The sequence below is a fragment of the Arachis duranensis genome, chromosome 5 (genome assembly GCF_000817695.3).
Source record: "Arachis duranensis cultivar V14167 chromosome 5, aradu.V14167.gnm2.J7QH, whole genome shotgun sequence".
NCBI lineage: Eukaryota > Viridiplantae > Streptophyta > Magnoliopsida > Fabales > Fabaceae > Arachis > Arachis duranensis.
The window spans coordinates 53,799,397-53,819,270 of NC_029776.3; the positions used below are offsets into that span (position 1 = coordinate 53,799,397).

The window sequence follows — 19,874 nt, forward strand, 5'->3', positions numbered from 1 at the left end:
AAAATCGAGACTTCAACGATTATTCATGTGTTCTAAGACTGCACAATCAATGCAATGGCATGCTTTGGAAGAAAAGAAAGATTCGAAGTTGAGGCATCCACCGGATTCTGAAACTTGAAAGACATTCGATTTACTTCATGATAAGTTTGTTGAAGATCCTCAAAATGTATGTCTTGGTCTTGCAGCTGATGGATTCAACCCTTTTAGAGCTATGGGTACAAACTATAGCATTCGGCCAGTGGTGCTTATTCCATACAATCAACCTCCATGGGAGTGCATGAAGCAACATCACTTATCTTGTCAATGATTATTCCCAAAGAGAAAATTCCGAAGAACAACATAGATGTGTACTTACAACCTCTTATCAAAGAGTTAAAAGAGTTATGGCATGATGGTGTTCAAATATTAGATAGGTTCAAGAATGAAATGTTTACATTGCGAGCAGCATTAATGTGGACAATTAGTGATTTTTCAGGCCTTGGTAACTTATCTGGGTGGAACATGCACTATAAATATGCTTGTCCCACATGTTACTTCAATACTGATTCATATAGATTAAAGCATGATGGAAAATGGTATTTTTTGGGGCATTGCCATTTCTTAGAAAGGGGTCATAAGTTTAGGCTAAGTCGTACAAAATTTAATGGAAAACATGAGTTGAGGGATTCCCCAGCAACACTAACAGGGTCAGAAATATTGGATCAACTTGAAGGCATCAATGTTTCATTCGGGAAGGAACTACAGACAAGTAAAGGTAGGAGGACTCAACAAAAAGTTGTTGAAGAAGATGATGAATCAGGGATATGGAGGAAGAAAAACATATTTTTTTTATCTTTTTTATTAGGAGTCTAACTTATTGCGCCATAATATAGATGTTATGCATATTGAAAAGAATGTTTTCGACAATGTGTTATACACTTTGCTCAATGAGACTGGAAGGTCAAAGGATAATCTCAAAGCTCGTAAGGATCTTAAAGAAATGGGTATAAGGAAAGATTTATGACCAGATGAAAATGGAGATATCATCCATCTTTGTTCAGAATGTCAAATTCTATGAAAGATATATTCTTGCGTACTATAAAGAATATTAGAGTACCAGATGGTCTCTCGAGTAATATTTTACCTTGTGTTGACCTGGAGCAAAGAAAGCTTTTTGGATTGAGGAGCCATGATTGTCACGTCCTTATGCAGCAACTATTACCTATTGCCATATGTAATGTGCTACCAGATAAAGTTACTGCAGTGCTAATAGAGTTGTCTTCATTCTTTCAACGGTTGTGCTCTAAAAGCTTAAGTCTTACTGAACTTGAGAAGCTCCAACCTCGAATAATCCTTACCCTTTGTCATTTAGAAATGTTGTTCCCTTCTTCTTTCTTTACAATCATGGTTCATTTAACATGTCATCTAGTTGATGAAGTAAAACTTGGAGGACCAGTACACTATAGGTGGATGTATCCTATTGAGAGATAAATATCTCTTTTCAATCATTGTTCATTTAACTTGTCACTTAGTTATATCTTGCTTACTAAAGCCAATTATACAAACTAGGTATTTAGGACATTTGAAGTCCTATGTACGAAACAAAGCTAAATCAGAAGGTTCTATAGCTGAGGGATATGTGGCTGAAGAAGCTCTTACATTTTGCTCTCGATACTTAGAAGGGATTGTGATAAGATTTAATAGGCCACCACGTGTTGATGATCGTCCGGATGGTAATTACAGTACACATGTTGATTCGCTTTTTCCACAAATGGGTAACTCTAAGGGAGCTTTCACAGTATTTGAGTTATCACCTATGGAAAAAAAACAAGTACATCGCTATGTGGTTCTAAATTGTCCATATGTCAAACCTTTCATTGAGTAAGTACTTAAGGATTTCGTACATGTTTTATATTTACTTGAAAATAGTTGTTTAGTTAGAGTTAAACTTTCATATCTGACAGTTACTTTAAAGATTTTGTACGAAGACAATCTAAGGGTAGAAGGCCTTCAAATATAGATATAGAAAAAAGAGTTAACAAAAATTTTGATACTTGGTTTCCTACGCAGGTAAATAGAAAAGTGATAATTTTTGCTAATATTGAGCAGTGGATATAATAACTAATATGTTGTTCTATCATAATAGCTTATGAACCCAGACATTATAAATACTGTGCATAAGGATTTGAGATACTTAGTTAGGAGTTCATCACGATATGCCATGAGGTTTTCTACATTTAGTATCAATGGGCTCTCCTTTCAAACTACTAATCGAGACAATGAGTTAAAGACCCAGAATAGTGGAGTTTTCTTAATGTCTTCAACTCTTTGTGTTGCTAGCACTAGTGATGCTAATGTTAGGAATGCTGATTTGTCATATTATGGCAAATTAGAAGATATTATAGAACTAAACTACAATGGCCGATTTCGGGTTACTTTATTCAAATGTAAATCGGCTGACACCACTAGAGAACGGAACTATAGAAAGGATAGTTGGGGTTTTACTTCTGTTAATTTTTCACGGGTAATACACAGTGGTGACCGAGAGGAGGATGATCCATATATTGAAGCCTCACAAGCTCGAATGGTGTATTTTGTCAATAATGAAGTGAATAAAGATTGGAGTGTTATCGTACATTTGAACCCAAGAGACTCATATTATATGGGGAAAATGAAGATGATGAAGCATGCAAGAATGAGCCATGGTTAGAGCAAAACATGGATTCTTTATTTGAAAATGGTGATAATCTATCATTGTTAAGAGATGAGGTAGATGATGAATTACTAGATGATGACATTAGAGAAGACGAACACATGTCAGAATAGTTAGTAGGTTAAATTAATTTATGGTATGAAATTTATATTTAAGTTTTCATTAAGTTATAATTCACATGTTATCTATACTTATTAATTATTTTATTTCCAACTATTATTTTGGTGTTCTTGTAAGATCAACTAATGTTAGTAGGTTACATATAGTAGCGCCTATTAATAAAATTAAATTATAGTAGCGCCTGCTGATATATACTAGTTACCAGGTCTTCAAATTGAGCGATAGAGTAGGTGAGATTAAGGGGAGGATCAAACTTAGCTACAGGGTCTATTCAAGTATGCTTGAAATTTAAGATAAAAAATAGAAAGGACAGAAATGAAAATCTTGTGATTTGAAACCTGTAACTAATTTTGTTTGTAAATTTTACATAAATATGTTATTTAGATTCATTAATCAATTTAATGGAACTACTAAGCTTTGATGCACATTTTATTCTATATTTATTAATTATTGATTTGATCTATTATGCAGATATGCCAAAACAAAAGAGGTACAAGAATCTACTTAAAGCAGCAGCAGCTGTAAATTCTTCACAAGACAAGTCAATTGCAGTTGCAAATTCATCTTGAGACAAGTCGGCAGCTTCAAATGCATCACAAGTCAAGTCCGCAGTAGCTGCAAATTTCTCCCGAGACACATCGACAGCTACAAATTTCTCCCGAGACAAGTTGGCAACAGCTGCAAATTCCTCTCGAGACAAATCGACAGCTTCAAATTCCTCCCAGGACAAGTTGGCAGCTGCAAATTTCTTCCGAGACAAGTCGGCAGCTTCAAATTTCTCCCGAGACAAGTTGGCAGTTTCAAATTCCTCCCGGGACAAGCCAACAGCTACAAGTTCCTCCCAAGACAAGTCGGCACGAACTGCAAGTTTATCCCGAGACAAGTCAGCAGCTTCAAATTCTTCTGAGCCATCATCAATTACTCCAACTATATCTGAGCATCCATCCGAACCTAAACATAAACGTGGACGTGAATCTACACATTATTGGACTGTTGATGCCATAGGTATATATAGATGTTTTATTATGTTATTATTATCAAATTAAGTTCATCAATTAACTAATATAACAAAAAGTTTCGTCTTTGAGCATGAAAGTCATTAACTAAACGTGCATGAAATTTCAAATATATTGCCATGAAGAAAAAGGAATAATAAGACAAACTTTTATTTGTGCTTTCATGCCATTTCTAATGGGAAGGGAACAAAATTCTGGCAGCAATACCCAAAAATTAAAGCATATTAACATTAACTAAACTGTATTTTAAGGCTTTAGTTAAATAAGACTTTACCATTTTATTAGTATAGCTAATTTTATTTATTTTATTCTTTAGTCTCTCATTTACTCATTTATTTATACTCATTTGTCTATTTTAGATGAATATGAAGATAGTACACGCCATTAGTGAAGGATGTGCATAATTTGCCAGAAGGTTTTCACATAGTTGTCAATTTTGATCAACATCATCCAACAATAGAAGAAGCAGTTAGACTCGTTGCAGGAGTTTGTGGGCAATTGGCCACTGATTGTGTAGCATTTTCAATCAATTTTAAAAAGTGGTCAGACATTCCAGCATGCTTTTTTAAAAATCAATGGAATATTTTTTTCCTAGTGAGAAGATTACTCAAACTCTAAAGCTTATTTCTTTGCCATTATTTAGTTATATTTGCTGGTTAATATATATTCTTTGTTATAATATTGAAGGCTTGATTTTGCTTCAAAGTGAGTGATAACTTAGCCAAACGATTTTTGCTCCAATTGTTTGGCAAAATATGGAGGGAACATAGGATAAATCTTTGGAATGATTTTTATGATTCGAGGTCGAGTAAAACCGAGATCATAAATAATGCACCAGAAGATATTGCTCCTAATCAATGGCCTTTATTCGTAGAATATCGTTTGAAGCCTGAAACTCAGGTAAGTACTTACTCTCATAGTTAAATGTTGTTCTTTTTTACAGCCTTTGGAATATATATAATTATTAGGCATACCCACTAAAAAGCCTTATATGAAGCAGATATTGTTGCTGCCTGCTCTTGTATTTTATTTTATATAGAGTGGGTAATGATTATTTTCTTGGCTCTCTTTTTATAAGCTTTGTTATATGTTGAATTCATGGTTGCCTCTATTTAATTGTGTCCAAATTTAATTTGCAGAAACTTTGTAAGAGGAATCAAGAAATTCGGCAAAAACAAATAATTCCTCATATTTCAGGTGATAAATCAATTGCAAGAATAAGGGTTGAATTGGTAATCAATTAATGCATTCATATCTAATTTATCTCAAATATAATACATGCATGATCTCTTAATTTTCTGCATATCTAATCTATCTCAAATAATAATTAGATGAATGAAATATACATGATTGAAGTTAGTAGGCTGCTATTTTTTGATCGAATCTTTCTACTTTTCTTAAATTTTAGACGGAAGAGACAGAAAAAGAAGTTAGTAGGGTTCAAATGTGGGACATCACTCACAAGAAAATAGATGGAAATTATGTTAATGAAAAGGCTAAAGAAATAGCGGTAAGACTAAAGTGCAATAAGTAACTTGTTTGTATTTTTTTTTCTTTTTTTTTTATAAGATAATACTATTTTTTATTATTTCTCTTTCTTTTTATATATGTAGGAGAAGATTGAGGCACATAGCAGCCAACAACCGATGGAATTAACTGTTAATTTTCCTCTTGATGCTCTTGGAGTAGTTTTTGGGAAAGAGCACCCTAGCCGTGTTCGAGGTTTAGGTATGCCCTGGTCGTGTTTGAGGTTTAGGTATAGGAGTTGTTCCAACAATTGCTTTCAAGAACAACACTACAAGGATTAGTCAAATGAATTTAGGTTCTTCAAATGATGCTGGCACATTATCTACTTGTGGTCTAAATGTGCAAGAAGAGTTAGATATCGTTAAAGCGCAATTGCAAGCGCTAGTCTCCTATATTGCTTCTAAGGAAGGAGGTAAAATTCCAATACAATTGGCTGGAATGTTCCCTACTTAACAAGTTTCACAGATACAAATGCAAACTGGCGTTCAAACGCCCCTTCTCTACCATATTCTGAAGTCAAAACGCCAGAACTAGCATAAAAGCTGGAGTTAAACATCCAAACTGGCACCAAAGCTGGCGTTTAACTCCAAGAGAGGTCTTTACACGTGTAAAGCTCAATGCTCAGCCCAAGCACACACCAAGTTGGCCCGGAAGTGGATTTCTGCATCATTGACCTATTTTTGTAAACCATAGTAGCTAGTTTCATTATAAATAGGACCTTTTACTATTGTATTTTCATCTTGGAATATCTTGGAATCTTGGTATCCATCTTTGGAACCATTGTTCATGTTTTGGGAGGCTGGCCATTCGGCAATGCCTACCCTATTTTCACTTATGTATTTTCAACGGTGGAGTTTCTACACACCATAGATTAAGGTGTGGAGCTCTGCTGTTCCTCGAGTATTAATGCAATTACTACTGTTCTCTATTTAGTTCATGCTTATTCTTATTCTAAGATATTCAGTGCACTTCAACATGATGAATGTGATGATCTGTGACACTCATCACTATTCTCAACCTATGAATGCGTGCCTGACAACCACATCTGTTCTACCTTAGATCGAGCGTGTATCTCTTAGCCTCCATTTCGAAAGATCGGAATCTTCATGGTATAAGCTAGAATTATTAGCGGCCATTCCTGAGATCCGGAAAGTCTAAACCTTGTCTGTGGTATTCCGAGTAGGAGCTGGGAAGGGATGACTGTGACGAGCTTCAAAATTACGAGTGTTGGACATAGTGACAGACGCAAAAGGATAGTAAATCCTATTCCAACATGATCAAGAACCAACAGATGATTAGTCATGCGGTGACAGTGCATTTGGACCATTTTCAATGAGAGGACGGGAGGTAGCCATTGACGCCGGTGAAACCCAACATACAGCTTGCCATGGAAAGGAGTATGAAGGATTGGATGAGGCAATAGGAAAGCAGAAAATCAGAAGGGACAATGCATCTCCATACGCTTATCTGAAATTTTTACCAATGAATTACATAAGTATCTCTATCGTTACTTTATGTTTTATTTATCTTTTAATTATGAAAACTCCATAACCATTTTTATCCGCCTGACTGAGATTTACAAAGTGACCATAGCTTGCTTCAAGCCGAAAATCTCCGTGGGATCGACCCTTACTCACGTAAGGTATTACTTGGACGACCTAGTGCACTTGCTGGTTAGTTGTGCGAAGTTGTGACAAAGAAGTGAGATTACAATTGTGCGACCAAGTTGTTGGCGCCATTGTGTATCACAATTTTGTGCACCAAGTTTTTGGCGCCGTTGCCAGGGATTGTTCGAGTTTGGACAACTGACGGTTCATCTTGTTGCTCAGATTAGGTAATTTTCTTTTTGTTTTAATCCTTATTTTGTTTTCAAAAAGTTTTCAAAAATCTTTCAAAAATTTTTCTTCTTTTTCATTTTTCCAAAATTATTTTCGAAAAAAAACCAAAAAAAATTCATAAAATCATAAAAACTCAAAAAATAATTCATGGTTCTTGTTTGAATCTAGGGCCAAATTTTAAGTTTGGTGACAATTGCATGATTTTAATTGTCTTGCAATTTTCGAAACACATACATTGTGTTCTTGATGATCTTCAGGTTGTTCTTGATTAATTGCCTTGTTTGATCTTCATGATTTATTGATTTGCACTGCATGATGTTCTACATATGCATTCTTGCATTCATATGGCCCAAACATGATAAAGTTCTATGTTTGGTGTCCTCCATATTTTCTTTCATTAGGAAAACTGAGTTCTTGATATTCATCTTGATCTTCAAGATTGTTCTTGGTGTTCATCTTGATGTTCATAATGTTCTTGCATGTATCTTGTGTTTTGATCCAAGAATTATATGTTTTGACACATTTTGTTGTTTTTCAAAATTGAAAACATATCTTCTAGAATAAATGATTTAGCAAAATGAAGATCCAAGAACATAAAGCAGAGGAATTACAGAGAAAAAGCTGGGTGTTCAAAATGCCCAGTGAAGAAGGAAAACTGGCATTTAAACGCTAGCCAAGGTACCTGACTGGGCATTTAAACGCCCAAACCATGCAGCAATTGGGCGTTAAACGCCCAAAACATGCAGCTCCTGGGAGTTTAACGCCAGGATGACACAAGGAGAGGAATTTTGTTTTCAAATCAAATCTTTTTCAAATTTTCATATTTTTTTTCAAAATCAAATCTTTTTCAAATCAAATATTTTTAATCATATATTTTTAATCATATCTTTTTCAAATCATATCTTTTTTCAAAAAAAAAATTTGATTTCAAAAGTCTTTTCTAAACTTCCTATCATTTCAAAAATTGATTTTCAAATATTTTTCAACTAACTAATTGATTTTTTGTTTGTTTTACTATTTCTTATCTTTTTCAAAACCACAACCAATTTTTCAAAAATTCATTTTAAAATTTTATTCTTGTAATTTTCGAAAATTTCTCCCCCCTCTCTTATCTTTTTCTTTTTGACCACTAACATTTCTCCTTCATTGTCAATTCGAACTCCATCTCTCTTTATGTGTTCGAAATTTTACCTACCTCCTTCTTCTATTCTTATTTTCCTCTGACACCTCAAGGAATCTCTATACTGTGACATAGAGGATTCCATATTTTCTTTATTTTCTTCTCTTTCATATGAGCGGGAACAAAGATAAAGGCATACTTGTTGAAGCTGATCTTGAACCTGAAAGGACTCTGAAGAGGAAGCTAAGAGCAGCTAAAGCACAAAACTCTGAAGAGGACCCCATTGAAATTTTTGAAAAGAAAGCAGCAAAAGAAACAATTAGGGCCGAACCAAACAACAATGCAAGGAAGATGCTTGGTGATTTTACTACACCAACTTCCAACTTTTATGAAAGAAGCATCTCAATCCCTACCATAGGAGCAAACAATTTTGAACTAAAACCTCAATTAGTTTCTCTACTGCAACAGAATTGTAAGTTTCATGGACTTTCATCAAAAGACCCTTATCAGCTCTTAACTGAGTTCTTGCAGATCTGTGATACTGTTAAGACCAATGGAGTTGATCATGAAGTCTACAAGCTTACGCTTTTCCCTTTTGCTGTAAGAGACAGAGCTAGAACATGGTTGGACTCACAACATAGAGATATCCTGGACTCTTGGGATAAGCTGGTCACGGCTTTCTTAGCCAAGTTCTTTCCTCCTCAAAAGCTGAGCAAGCTTAGAGTGGATGTTCAGACCTTCCGACAAAAAGATGGTGAGTCCCTCTATGAAGCTTGGGAAAGATACAAGCAGCTGACCAAAAAGTGTCCTCCTGACATGCTTTCAGAATGGACCACATTAGATATATTCTATGATGGTATGTCTGAATTTTCCAAGATGTAACTGGACCACTCTGCAGGTGGATCCATTCACCTAAAGAAAACACCTGTAGAAGCTCAGGAACTTATTGAAATGGTTGCAAATAACCAGTTCATGTATACCTCTGAGAGGAATCCTGTGAGTAATAGGATGCCTCAAAAGAGATGAGTTCTTGAAATTGATGCTCTGAATGCCATACTGGCTCAGAACAAAATATTGACCTAACAAGTTAATATGATTTCTTAGAGTCTGAATGGATTGCAAAATGCATCCAACAGTACTAAAGAAGCATCTTCTGAAGAAGAAGCTTATGATCCTGAGAACCATGCAATGGCAGAGGTGAATTACATGGGTGAAGCCTTTAGCAACACCTATAATCCTTTATGGAAAAATTCTTCTAGCTTAGCAAACATAGTCTCTGATCTATTTAAGGCCACTCTTAGTTTCATGACTGAAACAAGATCCTCCATTAGAAATTTGGAGGCACGAGTGGGCCAGCTGAGTAAAAGGGTTATTGAAACTCCTCCTAGCACTCTCCTAAGCAATACAGAAGAGAACCCCAAAGGAGAGTGCAAGGCCATTGATATAATCAACATGGCCAAAACCTTAGAGGAGAAGGAGGACGTGAATGCCAATGAAGAAGTGATGTGTGGAAAATGATCCAGCACAAAACTCACCGGCAAGTGTACCGGGTCACATCAAGTAATAAAACTCACGGGAGTGAGGTCGATCCCACAGGGATTGAAGGATTGAGCAATTTTAGTTTAGTGGTTGATTTAGTCAAGCGAATCAAGTATTGGTTGAGTGATTTTGTATCCAACAGTAAGTAAATAGCAGGAAATGTAAAGGGAGAGGGATGAATTGCAGAAATTAAAGAGAACTGAAAGTAAAGGTGCTGAATCTTAAAGAACAAGAAATTAAATGACTGAAACTTAAAGTGCAAGAAATGTAAATTGCAGTAACTTAAAGTGCAAGAAATATAAATTGCTTGAATGGAAAAGGGAGTTGAGGACTAGGAATTCAGAATTTAAGCAAGGGAAATTAAATTGCAGCAATTATCAAAGCAAGAGATGATTTGAATTCTGCCAGATCTCAAACAGAAATGGAAATTAAGTTGCAGCAGTGATTCAGCAGAAGAACCAAAAAGAAAATTGGGTCTCAGGACTCAAGAGACTAGAAAACAAGTCTAGATCTCAATCCCTTCCTTGATCCAACAGCAAACAAGATGCAGAAAAATTAAAGATGAAAGCAATGAAGAAAACTTTGATTCAAATCATAATTCACTTGAAAGTTTACAGAAGAAGAACAAGAGAGGTTGCAGATAGAGAATGAAAACAGAATTCCTTCCAATCTCAATCCAAGATTCAAAACAGAAATGAAAACTAAGAGAGAGAGCTCTCAAATCCTAATGCTCCCTAGTGGAGCTAGCCTCCTTCTAATCGAGCTCCTCTTCTGAAATGAGAGTGATGCCTTTATATAGGCTTTTTATAAAATGAAAATAAAATGAAATTGAAATTAAAAACAAATTCACAAAATGAAACTAGCTTCTCTGTGTGCCTTTGAGTCATGTTGAGTGGGCTTTGCTTGCTTTGGATTTGAGGAGAAATGGGTTTGATTCGCCTTGATTCAATTTGGTGAGGAATTGAATTTAAATGAAATTTTGGTTGAACTTTTGGCCCATGATTGTTTGCTCCCAGGAGGCTGCTCTGCTCTTGTGGAGGGCAGAGTAGTGAAGCTTTGTGTGGGGATGCATGTTGTGTGCCAAGTGTGGGAGGGGCACCAGGGGATTGCCCTGCCCTTGTGGAGAGCGGGGCAGCAGTGTCTTGTGCGCGCCTTGCCTCTGCCCGTGCTGTGATGCGCACGCCCAAGCTCCCTTGTGTGCGCCAAGCATGCGTGCCATGCACCAAGGAATGTTGCTCTGCTCTCCTTGTGGGCAGCGCATTGGTGCTTCCAAGGGGAGGTCCCAAGTTCAAGCCTTGGTGAATGCATTTGGGGAAACAATTTTCCTTGAATTTTTATGAAGAGAGCACGACATTGCCCTGCTCTCCAAGAGGGCAGAGCAGAATAATGAGCACTACTTTGCTTTGGAGTGAGGCTCCAGCTTCGAACCTTGGTGGAAGTACTTTGGTTTATTTTCGCTTATTTTTTGCCCTTAAAGATGCCTTTCATTCATGCCTCAATTTTACGCCAAATATGGATTGCTATATATCGTTGGAAAGCTCTGAATGTCAGCTTTCCAACGCAACTGGAAGCACATCAATTGAACGTCTGTATCTCAAGTTATAGCCCTTTGAAGTAGGGGCATGGTCATGCTGTGAGCGCCCAGAATTTAACTTAGCGAAAATTTGCTTCCAACCTCACTTTGTTTCATCATGATATTGCCCTGTCCTTGGCAAGAGCAGGGCAATGTGCGTGCTGGTTGCTTTCTCCTTTAATTTGGTCATGGGCCACGCTTTTAAAAGCGTGGCCTAAGGCTCCCAAGTGTACCCCAACTTCAAAGTGTACCCCAAAGCTCTTTTTTTCTCCTTTTTAGCTTATTTTGTGCTTCTTTGCTTCTTTTTCTTCTTATTTCCTACAAGATTTATAAAATTAAAAGATCAAGAAAATATATCATTTAAGCACAAAAGCATTCAATATTTAAGCACAAATCATCAATTTCTTGTATGAAAAAGCATAGAAAAATAGGTATATGATGACTTGTCATCAGGAAGACCTCAAGGAACGTCTACCATTCAGTAAGGAGTACCCTAATGAGGAACCAAAGGAATCTGAGGCTCATTCAGAGACCATAGAGATTCCTTTGGACTTCCTTTTATCATTCATGAGCTCTGATGATTATTCATCTTCTGAAGAAGATGAAGACATTGTTGAAAGGCAAGTTGCCCAGTATTTAGGAGCAATCATGAAGTTGAATGCCAAATTATTTGGTAATGAGACTTGGGAAGGTAAACCTCCCTTGCTCACCAATGAACTGAATACACTGGTTCAGCAAACTTTACCTCAAAAAAATAGGATCCTGGTAAATCCTTAATACCCTGTACCATAGGCACCATGACTTTTGAAAAAGCTCTGTGTGACCTGGGGTCAAGAATAAACATGATGCCACTCTCTGTAATGGAGAAACTGGAAATCTATGAGGTACAGGCTGCCCAATTCTCATTAGAGATGGCAGATAAATCTATGAAAAAGGCTTATGGACTAGTAGAGGACGTGCTAGTGAAGGTTGAAGGCCTTTACTTCCCTGCTGATTTCATAATCCTAGACACTAGGAGGAATGAGGATGAATCCATCATCTGTGGAAGACCCTTCCTAGCCACAGCAAGAGCTGAAATTGATGTTGACAGAGGAGAGTTGATCCTTCATGTGAATGAAGAATGCCTTATAGTAAAGGCTCAAGGTTCTCCATCTATAACCATGGAGAGTAAGCATGAAGAGCTTTTCCCAATACAGAGTCAAACAGAGCCCCCACATTCAAACTCTAAGTTTGGTGTTGGGAGACCACAGCCGAACTCTAAGTTTGGTGTTGAGAGATCTCAACCATACTCTGATCAACAGTGAGGCTCCATGAGAGCTCACTGTCAAGCTATTGACATTAAAGAAGCGCTTATTGGGAGGCAATCCAATTTTATTTTAATTTTATCTATATTACTTTATTTTCTTTTAGGTTGATGATCATGTGAAGTCACAAAGACAATTACAAAAATAAAGAAAAAATCAAAAACAGCATTGAAAATAGCACACCCTGGAGGAAGGACTTACTGGCATTTAAACGCCAGTAAAGGTAGTAAAATGGGCATTTAAACGTCCAATCTGGCACCTTTCTGGGCGTTTAAACGCCAGAATAGGGCACCAGACTGGCATTTAAATGCCAGAACAGGGCAACAAACTGGCGTTTAGACGCCAGAACAGGAAGGAAAGCTGGCGTTTAAACGCCAGAACAGGGCAGCAAACTGGCATTTAAACGCCAAAATTACACTCCAAGGCATTGTGAACGCCCAATCGGAGCAGGGATGAAGAATTTCTTGACCCTTCAGGATCTGTGGACCCCACAGGATCCCCACCAACCTCACCTCATTCTCTCTCCTCTTCATACCTTTCTACAACACTCATCCCCAAATACCCTTCACCAATCACCTCCATAACTCTTCCCCAAAAACCCCACCCACCTTCAAAATTCAAAACCATTCCCCTCCCAAACCCACCCAAACCATTCAGCCACTCTCCTTATAAATACCCCATTCACCCCATCATTTTCACACATCACAAACAATTTCTTCTCCTCTTGGCCGAACCCTAGACACCCTCCATCTCCCCCATTTTCTTCTTCTTCTACATCTTTCTTCCTTCTTTTGATCGGGGACGAGCAAACATTTTAAGTTTAGTGTGGTAAAAGCATTGCTTTTTGTTTTTTCATAACCATTTATAGCACCTAAGGCCGGAAAAACCTCTAGAAAGAGGAACGGGAAGACAAAAGCTTCCACCTCTAAGTCATGGGAGATGGAGAGATTCATCTCTAAGGTCTATAGCTCAGTAGTAGAGCATTTGACTGCACATCAAGAGAGCCTATTCATGACACTCAACAAGAGCATGGGGAAGTTCCTCATCAAGAAATCCTTGAGATGCCTCAAGGGATACATTTTTCTCCACACAACTATTGGGAGCAACTAAGGATAGGAGCACCAAAATCACTAGGGATGGAGCAACAAAGGCAAGGAAGAGACATAGAGGAGCTCAAGAGCACCATTGGACCTTCAAGAGGAAGACGCCACCCTCACTAAGGTGGACTCATTCCTTAATCTCCTTGTCTATTTATTTTCTATTTTTGGCTTTATGTTGTATGTTCTATCTATGTTTGTGTCTTCACTACATGATCATTAGTGTCTAGTGTCTATGTCTTAAAGTTATGAATAATTCCATGAATCCTTCACCTCTCTTACATGAAAAATGTGCTTAATTACAAAAGAATAAGAAGTACTTGGATTTCAAATTTTATCTTGAAATTAGTTTAATTATTTTGATGTGGTGGCAATACTTTTTGTTTTCTAAATAAATGCTTGAACAGTGCATATTTTTTATCTTGTTGTTTATGAATGTTAAAATTGTTGGCTCTTGAAAGAATGATGAACAAAGAGAAATATTATTGATAATCTGAAAAATCATGAAATTGATTCTTGAAGCAAGAAAAAGTAGTGAAAAAAAAGAGAGAGAAAAGAAAAAAAGGCGAAAAAAAGAGAAAGAGAAAGAAAAAGCAAGCAGAAAAAGCCAATAGCTCTTTAAACTAAAAGACAAGGGTAAAAAGGATCCAAGGCTTTGAGCATTAATGGATAGAAGGGCCCAAGGAAATAAAATCCAGGCCTAAGCGGCTAGATCAAGCTGTCCCTAAGCATGTGCTTGTGGCATGCAGGTCCAAGTTAAAAACTTGAGACTGAGTGGTTAAAGTCGTGATCCAAAGCAAAAGAGTGTGCTTAAGAACTCTAGACACCTCAAACTGGAGATTTTAGCAAAGCTGAGTCACAATTTGAAAAGGTTCACCCAGTTATGTGTCTGTGGCATTTATGTATCCGGTGGTAATACTGGAAAACAAAGTGCTTAGGGTCACGGCCAAAACTCATAATGTAGCTGTGTTCAAGAATCAACGTACTGAACTAGGAGAATCAATAACACTATCTAAAATTCTAAGTTCCTATAGATGCCAATCATTCTGAATTTCAAAGGAAAAAGTGATATGCCAAAACTGTTCAGATGTAAAAAGCAACAATCTCCGCTCATCTAAATAGAACTAAGTTTCATTGATACTGTGGGATTTATTGTATATTCTCTTCTTTTTATCCTATTTTGTTTTCAGTTGCTTAGGGATAAGCAACAATTTAAGTTAGGTGTTGTGATGAGCAGATAATTTATACGCTTTTTGGCATCGTTTTTATATAGTTTTTAGTATGATTTAGTTAGTTTTTAGTATATTTTTATTAGTTTTTAAGCAAAATTCACATTTCTGGACTTTACTATGAGTTTGTGTTTTTCTATGATTTCAGGTATTTTCTGGCTGAAATTGAGGGACCTGAGCAAAAATCTGATTTAGAGGCTGACAAAGGACTGCAGATGCTGTTGGATTCTGACCTTCCTGCACTCGAAGTGGATTTTATGGTGCTACAGAATTTTAAATGGCGTGTTCCCAATTGCGTTGGAAAGTAGACATCCCGGGCTTTCTAGAAATATATAATAGTCCATACTTTGCTCGAGTTTTGATGACACAAACTGGCGTTCAAACGCCCCTTCTCTACACTATTCTGAAGTCAAACCGCCAGAACTGGCATAAAAGCTGTAGTTAAACGCCCAAACTGGCACCAAAGCTGGCATTTAACTCCAAGAGAGGTCCTTACACGTGTAAAGCTCAATGCTCAGCCCAAGCACACTCCAAGTGGGCCCGGAAGTAGATTTCTGCATCATTGACCTATTTCTGTAAACCCTAGTAGCTAGTTTCATTATAAATAGGACCTTTTACTATTGTATTTTCATCTTGGAACATCTTGGAATCTTGGTATCCATCTTTGGAACCATTTTTCACGTTTTGGGGGGCTGGCCATTCGGCCATGCCTACCCTATTTTCACTTATGTATTTTCAACGGTGGAGTTTCTACACACCATAGATTAAGGTGTGGAGCTCTGCTGTTCCTCGAGTATTAATGCAATTACTACTGTTCTCTATTCAATTCATGCTTTTTCTTATTCTAAGATATTGGCTGCACTTCAACATGATGAATGTGATGATCCGTGACACTCATCACTATTCTCAACCTATGAACGCGTGCCTGACAACCACGTCCGTTCTACCTTAGATGGAGCGTGTATCTCTTAGCCTCCATTCCAAAAGATTGGAGTCTTCGTGGTATAAGCTAGATTTATTGGTGGCCATTCTTGAGATCCAGAAAGTCTAAACCTTGTCCGTGGTATTCCGAGTAGGATCTGGGAAGGGATGACTGTGACAAGCTTCAAACTCGCGAGTGTTGTGCGTAGTGACAGACGCAAAAGGATAGTAAATCCTATTCCAACATGATCGATAACCGACAGATGATTAGCCGTGCGGTGACAGCGCATTTGGACCATTTTCACTGAGAGGACGGGAGGTAGCCATTGACGCCTGTGAAAACCAACATACAGCTTGCCATGGAAAGGAGTATGAAGGATTGGATGAAGGAAATAGGAAAGGAGAGATTCAGAAGGGACAACGCATCTCCATACGCTTATCTGAAATTCTCACCAATGAATTACATAAGTATCTCTATCTTTACTTTATGTTTTATTTATCTTTTAATTATGAAAACTCCATAACCATTTTTATCCGCCTGACTGAGATTTACAAGGTGACCATAGCTTGCTCCAAGCCGACAATCTCCGTGAGATCGATCCTTACTCACGTAAGGTATTACTTGGACGACCCAGTACACTTGCTGGTTAGTTGTACGAAGTTGTGACAAAGAAGTGAGATTACCATTGTGTGACCAAGTTGTTGGCGCCATTGTGTATCACAATTTTGTGCACCAATTTTCTTCAGAGATCAGAATTAATTAGCATGTATGTGTGTCTGTATTAAATGAAGGAAATTTAAATGCTTCATTACTGAACTAATATGTAATCCTCGGTTATTATTAAGGACTTAATTAAAGTGTTTGAAATTTTTCTCATATTTTGATTGATTTTTTTTAATTGAGTGTGTATGATGAGTGTTTGAAATCTTTCTCATATTTAATTTGCTCTTATATGTGAATTTTTTTAGATGAATTTGAATTCATAATTATCCACTTATTATTAATATATGCCTTTTTCTTACATTTCTTGTGCTCATAATAATTATACTTTTGTTGTAGGAATTGGATCAGGAGAGTGAAATTCCATCACCAAAAGAGTTAGGAAGTAGGTCTTCTAGAGCAAGCAACAAGGAAGCATGACCTTTGGTGCACGAAATTGTAAATCACACTTTTCACAACTCGTACAACTAACCAGCAAGTGCACTGGGTCGTCCAAGTAAGACCTTACGTGGGTAAGGGTCGATTCCACGGAGATTGTCGGCTTGAAGCAAGCTATGGTTATCTTATTATTCTTAGTCAGGATATCAATAATGGTTCTTATTTTTAATTGCGAGAAATAAAAGAACGTGAAAAAAATACTTGTTATGCAGTAATGGAGAGTGAGTTGGAGTTTTGGAGATGCTCTGTCTTCTGAATCTCTGCTTTCCTACTGTCTTCTTCTTCACGCACGCAAGGCTCCTTCCATAGCATGCTGTATGTTGGTGGATTACCATTGCCAATGGCTACCATCCGTCCTTTCATTGAAAAAGGTCCATGTACATGGCTAATCATTTGTCGATTCTCACTTGTGCTGGAATAGGATCCAGTGATCCTTTTGCATCTATCACTACGCCCAACGTTCGTGAGTTTGAAGCTCTTCATAGTCATCCCATCCCAGATCCTACTCGGAATACCATACACAAGGTTTAGACTTTCCGGATCTCAAGAATACTGCCAATTGATTCTATCTTATACCACGAAGACTCTAGTCTCACGGATTGAATGCTCTGTTGTCAGGAGAAGCAGTCAAACTCGTGAACCATGAACCCAAGAGATAAACACTCAATCTAAGGTAGAACGGAAGTGGTTGTCAGGCACGCGTTCATAGGTTGAGAATGCTGATGAGTGTCATGGATCATCACATTCATCATGTTTAAGTGCGAGCGAATATCTTAGAATATAATCAACCGTGATTGAATAGAAAACAGAAGTAATTGCATTAATCTATCGAGACACAGCAGAGCTTCTCACCCCCAACCATGGGGTTTAGAGACTCATGCCGTAGAAGATACAAATTCAGATGTAAAATGTCATGAGGTGTCAAATGAATCTCTAAAAGTAGTTTTTATACTAAACTAGTAACCTAGGTTTACAGAAAATGAGTAAACTAAGATAGATAGTGCAGAAATCCACTTCTGGGGCCCACTTGGTGTGTGTTTAGGCTGAGCAATGAAGATTTCACGTGCATAGGCTATTCCTGGCATTTAACTTCAGCTTTTGTGCCAGTTTGGGTGTTTAACTCCAGCTTGTATCCTGTTTCTAGCGTTTAACGCCAGAATAGGGTAGAAAATTGGCGTTAAATGCCAGCTTGTGTCATCACAACTCGGGCAAAGTATGAACTCTTATATATTGCTGGAAAGCTCAGGATATCTACTTTCCAACGCAATTGAGAGCGTGCCAATTGGGCTTATGTAGCTCCAGAAAATCCATTTCGAGTGCAAGGAGGTCAGAATCCAACAGCATTTGGAGTACTTTTTCAGCCTCTGAATCAAATTTTTGCTCAGGTCCCTCGATTTCAGCCAGAGAATACCTGAAATTATAGAAAAACACAAACTCATTGCAAAGTCCAGAAATGTGATTTTTGCATAAAAACTAATAAAAATATACTAAAAAGTAGTTAGATCCTACTAAAAACTATATGAAAATACCCCCAAAAAGCGTATAAAATATCCGCTCATCACAACACCAAACTTAAACTGTTGCTTGTCCTCAAGAAACTAGATAAATAAAATAGGATAAATAGAAGATCAAGAGGTAATACATCTCAGAGTTTTAAGTGAAGCTTAGATTCGAATGGGGCTAGTAGCTTTTTGTTCCTGAACAGTTTTGGCATCTCAATTCATCCTTTGAAGCTCAGAATGATTGGCATCTATAGGAACTCATAATTTTAGATAGTGTCATTGATTCTCCTAGTTCAGTATGTTGATTCTTGAACACGGCTACTTTATGAGTCTTGGTCGTGACTCGAAGCACTTTGTCTTCCAGTATTACCACCGGATACATAAATGCCACAGACACAAAACTGGGTAAATATTTTCAATTTGTGACTCAGCTTTGCTAATGTCCCCAATTAGAGGTGTCCTAGTTCTTAAGCACACTCTTTTTGCTTTGGATCATGACTTTAACCACTCAGTCTCAAGCTTTTTACTTGGACCTTCATGCCACAAGCACATGGTTAGGGACAGCTTGATTTAGCCGCTTAGGCCAGGATTTTATTCCTTTGGGGCCCTCCTATCCATTAGTGTTCAAAGCCTTAGATCCTTTTTACCCTTGCCTTTTGGTTTAAAGGACTATTGGCTTTTTCTGCTTGCTTCTTCTTTTTCTTTCTTTCTCTTTTTCGCCATTTTTTTCACTACTTATTTCTTGCTTCAAGAATCAATTTCATAATTTTTCAGATTATCAATAACATTTCTCTTTGTTCATCATTCTTTCAAGAGCCAACAATTTTAACATTCATAAACTTCACTATAAAAAATATGCACTGTTCAAACATTCATTCAGAAAACAAAAAGTGTTGCCACCACATAAAAATAATTAGAATTTTCCTTATTGAAAACTTTAAATAATTGCCTCCTTACTCTAAAGAGAATCTACTATTTTATTCATGTTTAGTGATGATGAGAGGAACAAATTATAGCTTACTTGGAGATAATAAAAAAAGATAAAAAAAATAAAAATAAGGACCCTAATTACTAATACTCATATAATTCTTAAGATTGGTTTCTGTTCCGAGGGTTACCTGAAACGTGTAGCTCGGTCGTCTTGGAGAGGCCCGAGGTGGGGGTCAGGGACCCGAACTTGATATGTGGAGTGGTTGGTGGTTGTATTGAGTTATACCTGGGTGTTCCAGTGTATTTA

At 37.2% G+C, this 19,874-nt stretch overlaps 1 protein-coding gene and 1 non-coding gene across 2 annotated transcripts; one reads left to right on the plus strand and one right to left on the minus strand.

Annotated features, from left to right (window-relative positions):
* Positions 1–267: 267 nt before the first annotated feature.
* LOC127747625 (uncharacterized) lies at positions 268–2,689 on the plus strand. Its single transcript, XM_052261719.1, has 6 exons — positions 268–754; positions 873–983; positions 1,229–1,451; positions 1,549–1,860; positions 1,944–2,049; positions 2,126–2,689. The coding sequence occupies exons 1-6, from the start codon at positions 268–270 to the stop codon at positions 2,687–2,689; spliced, it is 1,803 nt and encodes a 600-aa protein (XP_052117679.1).
* Positions 2,690–9,027: 6,338 nt separating this feature from the next.
* Positions 9,028–9,135, minus strand: LOC127747930 (small nucleolar RNA R71). Its single transcript, XR_008009876.1, has one exon. It is a non-coding gene; the product is annotated as a small nucleolar RNA R71 (small nucleolar RNA).
* Between the last annotated feature and the right edge of the window lie 10,739 nt (positions 9,136–19,874).